Below are 10,439 nucleotides of genomic sequence, written 5' to 3'. Positions count from 1 at the left end.
GGGAGATCAGTGCAGTCTCTCATAAGCAGCGCTCTCCAGGGAGCAAAGGGGAACCAGGCAGACGTGGTCTTTGTCCCTGAGGCTCGCGTAATCAGATGGGATGACACCCTCCCCCCCCAAAATACAGTGAGGTGTAGGACACAGCGGGGGTGCACCTGAACATAACAGGCAGGTCCCCCTTGGTGGCCAGGAGGCCTCTGGGAGAACAAGGAGGGTAAATCCACTCTGGGGAGCTCGGAGTTCAGTAGATGACAGCAGAGCCGTGTTTTTATGACGCGGGACAGGCGGCTCTTGGTAAGTGCGGCCGGGAAAAGAGTCACTTCGGGAGATGTTTTCCTGCTCCAATACTCTGCTACTTTCACGAAGCCCATGCAACGTGCCCCAAAGGGTCAGTAGGGTCTGAAACGCATTTTGCTTCATCACCAATAGCAAACGTAACTGGTTGGTTGTGTACTGAGAACACGCCTTAGTCACTTGCTCTGCCTGTTGGCCTCCTGTTTCCACGTCGCTATGTTGCGTTGGGCGTAGCATCTGCTTATAAAGCAAGAATTGACAACCCCGGGGGGCGCCTGGGTGCCTCAGTCGGTTGAGCGTCCGACTGGGGCTCAGGTCGTGATCTCAAGGTTTGTGAGTTCGAGCCCCGCATCGGGCCCGCTGCTGTCCGCGTGGAGCCTGCTTCGGATCCTCTGTCCCCCTCTCTGCCCCGCCCCTGCTCACACACCCTCTCAAGAATAAAAAAACACAGGGGCGCCTGGGTGGCGCAGTCGGTTAAGCGTCCGACTTCAGCCAGGTCACGATCTCGCGGTCCGTGAGTTCGAGCCCCGCGTCAGGCTCTGGGCTGATGGCTCGGAGCCTGGAGCCTGTTTCCGATTCTGTGTCTCCCTCTCTCTCTGCCCCTCCCCCGTTCATGCTCTGTCTCTCTCTGTCCCAAAAATAAATTAAAAACGTTGAAAAAAAATTTTTTTAAAAAAGAATAAAAAAACACAAATGGACAGCCCAGCTTGGCCTTCAGTACACGTTTCCACTGCTCAAACATGCAGATTAATGTTTCCATTCTTAACAGACACCTCAATTACAATTCCAGCTACAAGCTGCAGAGTAGAAATGGCTCCACTCTGAGTCCCCTAAAAAGTGGATTTCGATGGCTTCTCACCTCCGGGCCCTTTATCCCAGGACTTCCTGTCCCCACAGGGGACCCACCCATTCTGTTTGGGCACGGTACCCCCTCTTCCTCCTGCGCCTCACTTCCCACACCCTTTATATTTGGGGGAGGGAGGCTGCCCTACCTGATTAGACTAATGTCAGGGAGGGCAGCGCCCCGTGTCTGTGTATTTCCCCATCCTGCCCAAGCACATAGTAGGTGTGCCTGGGTGCACAGAGCAGGAGGGCAGGAGGACCGCAGGACAGATCCGGCTGTTCGGGAGCAACCTGAGCTCATCCCAGAGCAGTGGGGAACACAGGGACAGGTCGGTGGGCTACACCACAGGAGCCCACCCGCTTCTTTCTTGGTACCTGTGTTAGACCAGGTCAAAGTGGCTTGTCTTGTCCGGGGGCAGACGGAGGTTTAGGTTAGCACTGCTGGGCTGGGCTGGGCTGGGCTCCCATGAATCATCACCATAAGAGCTGATGCCCTGAATCCGAGGGGCTGTCCCCCAAGATGGACTTCCTGCCCTTCCCACTGTTCCTTTCTAGGAGTGGCCCTCTCTTACTGTGCTCCCGAACCCACTGGCTGGAGCCTTGACTACACCCTGCCAGCGTCCGGCATTTGGGCGGCAAAGGTACAGGTGCATAGGAGCATCTCTGTGGAGCAGGCGCCGGTCCAGGAGCTGGATTGGGTGGCGGACAGGACGGACAGCACTGCCGGGCAGAGCTCGTGTTCCATAGGAGGGCAAGCCCGACAAAACATGCAGACCAATAAGGTAATTGCAGGTTTTATCATGGCTGTGATGCAAAAAAAAAAAAAAAAAAAAAAAAAAAAGAGTGGAGGAGAGGGGGTCGCTGATTTACTGGGTGACTGGAGGAAGGTGTCGTGTAAGTTGTTAAGGGAGGTGGCCATGGAAACACCCCAGGGAGGAGTGTTCCAGGAAGAAGGGATGACGAGTGTGAACACTCCCAGACAGGCAGGGGATCAGTACAAGAGAGGGGCAGGAAGCCAAGGTGTTGGTGGCATCGTGAGCGTGGGCAAGTGTGGGGGTGGGACAAGAGGCGAGCAGGGCCAGATCATAAAAGGTCTTACAGGCTGTGAGTGGAGTTTAAATGCGTTCCAGGGCCGCCTGGGGGGCTCAGTCAGTTAAGTGTCTGACCCTTGATTTCAGCTCAGGGCATGATGTCACCATTGGGAGCGTCGAGCCCTGAGTCAGGCTCCACAGTGACAGCACGGAGCCTGCTTGTGATTCTCTCTCTCCCTCTACTGCTTGTGTGCTCTTTCTCTAAACAAAACAAAACAACAAAACAAAAACACTAAATGCCACTGAATAGTTCACTTTAAAATGGTTAATTTTAGGGACGCCTGGGTGGCTCAGTTGGTGGAGCAGCCGTCTCTTGATTTCGGCTCAGGTCACGATGTCACAGTCCGTGAGTTCGAGCCCCGAGTCAGGCTCTGTGCTGACACTGATTCTGTGTCTCCCTCCCTCTCTGCCCCTCCCCTGCTCGTGCTCTGTCTCTCTTTCTCTCTCAAGAATAAATAAAACATTTTTTTCAATAGACCTGGTTTGGCTGAGTCAGATTTGAGATGCCTAGACATCCGAGTGGGATTGACAGGCAGATGATTGCACGTAGAATGGGAAAAGCAACCGAGAATGACCGGTTTTCCCTGCTCCTGTGGAAATAGCTGCTTCCTGCCCTCCTCGGCCCACCCTCCGAACTGGTGCTGGCCAGAGGTGGGTGTGGGGTCCGCGCTGCCGGCTCTGTACCTGAGGGGGGCTGTGGGGTCCACACTGCTGGCTGCACACCAGAGGCCAGCCTCAGAACCACACCCAGCCCCGCCCTGGGACACTCAATCCGCCTCCAGCTCAGCAGTTGAGAAGCTGCCTACAAGTTCTGGAATCCTGCCCAGGGTTAGTCGGAAGAGCGAAGGAGCATAGCCCCCATTTAGGTACGTCATCCCCTGTTTGGAACCTGCCCCTGAGGGCCGTGGGCTGGTACCTGGACTCCTGTTCTCTGGCTTCTGTTTTGGGTCTGCCTTTCTCCATATGGGACCTCCACGTACCCAGCACCTAGCACCCGCACCCCCACCCGCTGCCAACGTCATGATTGCAAAGCAAGCCCAGAAACCTCCCCACTCACACTCCCTACGTTTTACGGATAAAAGTATCCCCCAGAGGTGCTCTGTGGCCCCGCGCAGTTCACAGTGGCTATTGATCACTCCATGATCCTTTATTGATCACATCTCTGGGATGTGGTCACTAGGTGGCGTTGTCCCCATGCCTACCGGGTCCCCCACCCCAACCCACTCCCTGGGTGTCCCTCCAGAAGACACTCTTTCAACCAAACCAGAAATACAGTTAACAGAAATACTGCTTTCTTGACCTTGGAAGTGTGGGGAAATTGTCAGGCGGGGTCCACCCGACGTTGCCGTGGTGACTAAGAAATGGTTTTTGGCCTCCTTCTGAGCTCATGGCCCTTTGGGAACCGGGGGCTTCCTCAACTCTGTTCTGACAGCTCTTTTGAAATTTCTGCTTTTTTAAAAATATGTTTTTATTTATTTTTGAGAGAGAGAAACAGAGAGACATGGAACAAGAGGGGGAGGGGCAGAGAGAGAGGGAGACACAGAATCCGAAGCAGGCTCCGGGCTCCAAGTTGTCAGCACAGAGCCTGACACGGGGCTTGAACTTGTGAATTGTGAGATCATGACCCCAGCTGAAGTCAGACACCCAACTGCCTGAGCCCCCCAGGCGCCCCTTGGTATTTCTGTTCTTTACCAAAAGAACTTACAGATAAGCAGAGGCTTATTGAGGATTCAGCCACCTTCCCTGGCCTCCTCTTCCACTTAGAATGCTGGCATTTCTTTGAGCTTTTTATAACTACCTAGAACTTTCCGTGCACCAGGCACGGTGAGAAGCGCTCTCCCGCCGTGATGCGGGTGCCACTATTAACCCCACTGGGCAGGGAAGAAAGCCAGGGTTCAGGAGTTAAGTAACCTGCCTAAGAGTCCCGGCTGAGAGTTTGTGTCCAAATGTGACCTCAGGTCTGCGCTCTGGCCCCTCTTCCCAGGCGGCCACAGCCTCCTCCTCCTCCTCGCCTCATTCTGTTGCTGTTCTGCCATGAACTGGCTGTGTGGACTTGGGAACTGACCCTTGTCTGTTGGGATGATGATCTTTAAGGTCCTTCCTGCTCAGCCCACGGAGTCATGATGGAGCGTCACTGTTCTGGGTGTGGGGACACAGCAGAGAACAGGAGAAACAAGGATTCTTGCCCTCTGGAGGCTACAGGCTCATGGTGGGGAGGCAGGCACGAGACCAACAAGGAACCGGAATGTTTCACATATTCAGAAGCAGTGCGTCCAACAGAGAAAAATGAGGCAGGGAAAAGAGGAGGGAGGGATAACCAGAGTGGGGAGTCCGTGATTTTAAATAGAATGGCCCAGAAAGACCTCTCTGAGAAGATGGCCCTTGAGTGCAGTCCTAAAGGAAGTGAAGGGAAGAGCATTTCAGGCAGACGTAACCGCACGTGCAAAGGTCCTGGGGCTGGAGTGTGCCTGGAGCTTTCAAAGGCTTTCGAGCAGGCCCCTGTGTGTGGAGCAGGTAAATGGATGTGATATCAGCAAGTACAAGATATGCAGGGCACTGTGGGTCACGGTGAGGATGTGAGGACAGAAGGAAATGACCCTGCCCTGGCACATCCCCGAACAAACAGCCATCTTAAGAATTGGCCAGAAGCCGGGGTGGGGGGTGTTGTCGGGGCAGCAGACGGAGGAGAGGTCGTTGTAGAGCTCAGGGCATGGTGGTTCAAGCGGTGAGAAGAGAGCCAAGACCTTTGTCTAACCCTAAATAGTAGTTATCAAATGCTGATTTTAGGGGGGTGCATTGGGATGCCTAAGACATCCCCACAACTGACCATGAGAACCAGACAAAAATCCAGGACTTATCCTGAGGGATTGACGATGCGCTGGGCTGACTGCTCACAGAGAGAAGATTCCCAGCACCCCAAGACCCCAAGAGTCTCCATCATCCTCTCAGTCACTGCCTTCTGTGGATTCTGGGGTTCTTACAAAAGCAAGCGTCCTCCCTGCCGTGAGATCTGCACAGACCCAGGGCAAGGCGCAGGCTCTGTGGGCAGGGCCGGGACAGACGGCAGGACCTGTCAGACCTGCTCGTCGGCTGTTCAGCCCGTCGTGGGTCAGCCTGCCTTTGCTTCTCCGGGACAAGGAAGGCGAGGGCATGGAGTCTGCGCCCAAGAGAGCAGGTCAGCATACAGGGAGGTGGAAGGTCGGGATGGGGTCCGGAGCTGTCCGGGGCCGGGGGGGGGGGGGGGACTCCTGCCTCATTAGGAGTGGAGGTGCCTGCCTGTGGACGAGAGGAGGGAACAGCTCGTCCCATCTGGCTTGGTTTCATTACTTGAACATTCTCTGGTGGCTCAGTGCCACTTTGGCATCGTGGGCCGCGATGGATGAAAGAAATGCTCTTATGTGTAATCTCTACGTTGTTGCCCCAGGTGAAAGAAGGGGAAGGAAGGTTTCGACACCCAGCTGCCTGCTGCTGGTGGTAAGGACACAGCCACACATGGAAACAGGGGCACTGGAGTGGGCTCTTAGCTGAGGGGTGCAAGAAAGCACCTCTTCCTTCGCTGGGTGACCACTGGCCTCACCCACCATGCGTGCAGTTCACTGGGTGGTCTAAGCTCCCGCTGACTCACGTTCTCCTATTCTGGAGTCCTGTGCGTGCATCTGTGCGTGTGAGCGAGTGTGAGCACGTCTGCGCGTGCGTTTCGCAGAGTTGAAAAGGTCTAGAGGGATCTCTGGGGTAACTTTTCCTCACCGTTGGGACTAAGGCCTATTTAAACTGGAACTGAGGGGCGCCTGGGGGGCTCAGTGGGTTGAGGGTCCAACTCTCGGTTCCGCCTCGGGTCATGATCTCGCGGCTCAGTCCACACTCAGCCCGGAGCCTGCTTGGGATTCTCTCTCCCCCCCTCTCTCTCTGCCTCTACCCCGCTCTCTCTCCCTCTCAAAGTAAATAAGTGAACTTAAAAAAATAGAATACATCAGAACCGAGTTGCAAAGACACTCCTATGTGTTTTCTTGCCACTCGGGGTTTCATCGTCGGCTGCTTCGCCGCACAAAGGAGGGGCTGCGATGGCTGCCACCCAGCTACACCCCCTTACCCGGCCCCAGGGTCCCCAGGGTCCCAGGAGAGGGCGGCAGTTGGTTAGGGTGTGGAGAGTCCTGGGGAGACCTCTGTCTTCATCTGCCCTGATGCTCTGTGTTCCCTCTGATGGGGCAGGGTCTAGGACTGCTAGTCGAGTCCTAGCAGACTCTGTGTGGGAGTCCTACGAAGTCTGGGGCCAGGCCCGAAACCGAATGGACCCGGTGCTCACCGTGCGGCTGGGAGTGCAGCCTGGGGTCCAGGTTTCTGCCTCCAATCAGTGCAGGGTGCGTGCGCCCCCAGGAAGGTCCGCCCACCTCTGTGGAGCTTCCTCTAGTGGAAGTCGGGGGGAGTTTGGGGTGCCTTCGCCTCTGCAGACTCAGCCCGAGTTTTCTTCTCTCCAGACGAGCAGTTAGTGGGGAGAGAGTCCTTGAGACCCTTCCCTGGTCCTGTCCCGGGGTCCCGTGCCCCTCCGCCCCACGCGACACCTCTCCATCAGTCTCAGGGCTCGGCGGCCAAAGCTCCCCTCAGTTTGCGGCTGCTTTATATAAATATATAAAATTCTGGCTCCCTTTGCGAGGAGCTGGGGCAGAGGGGTCCCGCGGGCCTGCTTCAGGCAGCACCTTTACCACTCGCACGGATTTTGTATGTTGAATCTGACCCAGACTCTGAGCTGGACGTGTGGGAGTCAGCTGCGCTCATGGGGTGTCATCGATGTCACGGAACAGGCGCTCCTGGGGGCGCAGGGCAGCTGAGGGGGACTCGGATGCTGGGCCGAGAAGGACAGAAAGGAGGGGGCGTCAGGGAACATCCCAGGGCAGAGGACGGAGCTCGGCTGAGGGCGTGTGCAGGCCCGGCGTGGCCCAGAAGACGGAAGGAGGAACGGGGGGCTGGTGTCCCATATGCCGAAGGTGGCAGGCATTGGCCTCGGGGAGGCGGGGGCAGGCCGATCCCCTGGGTTCCTCCTCACCACCCACCCTCCCCTGCATCCGGGCAGGGCGTGGGGTCAGAGGGAAGCAGGGTGTGGTTGCTGACAGCTCTGTGGTCTTTTTATTTGAAAAAAAAAAAAGACGTTATTAAAATGTAATTCATATACTGGACAACTCAGCCATTTAAGGGGTGCAATTTATGGCTTTTAGTGTATTCATCGACACGAGCCACCAACACCACAGTCCCAGAGGGGCCCAGGCACTGTGGGTACCCACGGCACCTGGCAAGTGCCCTTGACATTCTAGGGCTCGCGACCCAGCTTCCTTCGAGGACCCTGCTTCCCAGCCCCGGGGAAGTGTCTGTAGTCACTGAGAAACCACGGAAGTCAGAGATCTGTCAAATTATTTCCTGGATCAGAATTTGCCTTCTGTTTTCCTCCCTTGCCTTAGTCTTTGGTGCCTGAACTTTGAGTTTTGGAGCAAGTCACGTGGCTCGAGAGCAGGCAGGCCGACTTGGCGCTGGCTTGGGGGGCTACTGCGCCCAGCCCCGTCCTGCCCCGCAGCCCACAGAGAAGGGAGCCGGCGGCCGGCACCGCACCTGGCCACGGAGGGGACACCGGATCCCAGCGCACCGTGAGGAGTGCCCGTGGGAAGGAGCTGGAGGGTCCCTTGGTGAGCACTTCGTCCTCCTAGGGATTGTGGGGGGCCGCTCGCGGACGTGGGTTCTCCATCCACTATTCCCCGTTTTCCTTAGTGTACAAGGGTTGATTGGCTCTGGTTTTCCAGCATTTTTACCACACAGACCTCTTCAAGAGGCATTCGAGCCCCGCCGGCCCAGCTGGTCATTCCAAGGAAAAGGGCCAAATCGCAGGAATTCAGGGGTCTGAGAGGACGTCACCACAGCTCTGAGTGCAACGGAGGACAGATGGAAATGACCTAGTGGGTCATTTATCGACAGGGGCGTCGATAAATGGTTTGTTCACATAAGTGAATCCGGCACCAGTAAAAAAAAAAAGGGGGGGGGGCGTGTATGTGTAAGCCGCGTGTATCCAACTTGCCAAGCCTCGGGAACACGCAGCACCGAGCCCAGCCTGACCCTGTGTATATAAAGTGAGAGTCAACAGTAAAGATGCTCTTTATCTACAGGTACTCTGTGCACAAAGAATGGTGCAAACGCAGGCTTATGTTTGTAGACACATCCACGTGCAAGGCAGCTACCTCGGGGCGAGGAGGGCAGGCTGCAGCCAGCGGGACTGAGCTGTCTGTCTCCAACAATGCGTTTCCTTAATGAGTGCAGTCTGCATGATGGGTACATGGTTATACTGTGTATTTGCAGGACTTTTTAAATATGCTTGAACCAGGGGCGCCTGGGTGGCTCTATCGGTTGAACGTCCAACTTTGGCTCAGGTCATGATCTCCCGGTTCGTGGGTTCGAGCCCCGCGTCGGGCTCTGTGCCGACAGCTCGGAGCCTGGAGCCTGCTTCCGATTCTGTGTCTCCCTCTCTCTCCGCCCCTCCCGTGCTTGCACTCTGTCTCTCAAAAATAAATAAATGTAAACAAAAATGTTTTAAAATAAGCTTGAACCAGCCCAGGGTTGAAAAACATTTTAGAATGATTTCGATGGATTCATGGTCTAATGACCTCGTGCCAGGGCCAGGAGGGAAGAGAGAGACTCAGGTGGGGACACAGCTACGGAGGCGGCTCGTTGCAAAGCTGGGATCACCCAGGGCGTGTTCTGTGTTCCGTGGATGGAAGGCTGGGTGGCGCCTTCCAAGGTCCTCCCGACAGAAGGTTCTGGAATTTAGATCAGTCAGCCTCAACACCCCATGCCCAGGGCGGCTCTTCCGGTACTTTCAAAGTGAGCTGTTTCATGATCGTCACCTAGGCAGACCAGGAGTTTGTGACTCCAGTTGGGGCATCTGCCCAGACCCACTGCAGCTCAGCAATTTCAGGGACCTGTCTGTCTTCAATCCACACACCCTGCCGGCCCAGAGGTCGTGGCCTTTACCACTTGCTCTGAGTCCTTGGTTTTCGTTGTCAATTGTTCTGTAATACGCTTTTACAAAGTGTCGTTCCCTAGCACATTTCCTGAGTGCCTAGTGCAAGTGTCCTGGGGCTGCTGAAACATCACAGGCGTCTTCCTTGCCAAGTGAAGTCAGGGTGCCTCCTGTGTGAGCACCCTTGTCCCGGCCCTGCTCCCGCCTGACTGCCCCCGACGCCCTCACTGTGGACCCTGGGCACCTCCTCTGGTTGCTGGGTTGCCAGACGGGGCGCCCAAACCCTCACACTTCTTCCAGGGCGGTGTCCCTAGACCTTGGGTCATCCTCAGCCCTGCGGAGACTTGCTGGACATCTCCCTCACCGCGTTCCCACGGGACGTTGGTATCACAAAGGTCCTGAGTATCTGTTTATGCACGGCTGTGCTTTGGACACACAGGACTGAGAATTTTTGCTCAGGAACCAGTTTTCGATCCGTGGGGGCCCCGTATCACCCTTCTTGAGAGAATGCATGTGCGAGATCAATCTTGTAAATTGGCTCTCCGCACCGAGGGCAGTTTCCTGTGTTTCAAAGGCAAATTCAGTGCCCTGAGGCCAAAAGAGGCCAGTTCCTGCTCTGCTCCAAGTAGAGGGATTGGTTTAATCTTTTTTTTAATATGAAATTTATTGTCAAATTGGTTTCCATACAACACCCAGTGCCCATCCCAACAGGTGCCCTCCTCAATGCCCATCACCCACCCTCCCATCAACCCTCGAGGGATTGGTTTAAAATCGAAGCTAAGGAAGGATAATCCCCCCGCTGGTCTTGGGACACCAGGGCCAGGGCCAGCGTCACCACATCCTCTCCAGACGGGTCATTCCCTTCCCTGCGCACAAGCCGGGGAAAGGTAGTTTGACCGGAAAGGCCTCCCGGGGCCCAGAGGCTGGGTCCCTGGTCCCAGCCCTCCATGGCCGCCCTCTCCTTCCAGCGTTCCCGAGCACGCGGTCATGGCGACCCTTCACCGCACAGACTCGACGCTCACAGCCCTGGATGAGGAGACGCTGTGGGACATGATGGAGAGCCACCGCCACAAGATCGTGAGCAGCATCTGCCCCAGCCGCCTCACGCCCTACCTGCGCCAGGCGAAGGTGCTGGACCAGCTGGACGAGGAGGAGGTGCTCCACAGCCCCAGGTTCACCAACACGGTCATGAGAGTCGGTGAGGACCCCCCACC

General features: G+C 56.0%; 1 protein-coding gene across 1 annotated transcript in view; it reads left to right on the top strand.

Moving 5' to 3' along the window:
* The first annotated feature begins 9,834 nt into the window (after nt 1-9,834).
* Nucleotides 9,835-10,439, top strand: part of CARD14 (caspase recruitment domain family member 14) — a 25,589-nt gene continuing 24,984 nt past the window's right edge. Inside the window, exon 1 of the mRNA XM_049635544.1 lies at nt 9,835-10,423. Coding sequence (XP_049491501.1) covers nt 10,213-10,423 — 211 coding nt within the window. The 5' untranslated portion in view covers nt 9,835-10,212. The remainder of the gene's footprint in view (nt 10,424-10,439) is intronic.

The sequence above is a fragment of the Panthera uncia genome, chromosome E1 (genome assembly GCF_023721935.1).
Source record: "Panthera uncia isolate 11264 chromosome E1, Puncia_PCG_1.0, whole genome shotgun sequence".
In the NCBI taxonomy this organism is placed as follows: Eukaryota; Metazoa; Chordata; class Mammalia; order Carnivora; family Felidae; genus Panthera; species Panthera uncia.
The sequence above is the reverse complement of the archived record's forward strand: the minus strand, read 5'-3'. Positions and strand labels throughout refer to the sequence as shown.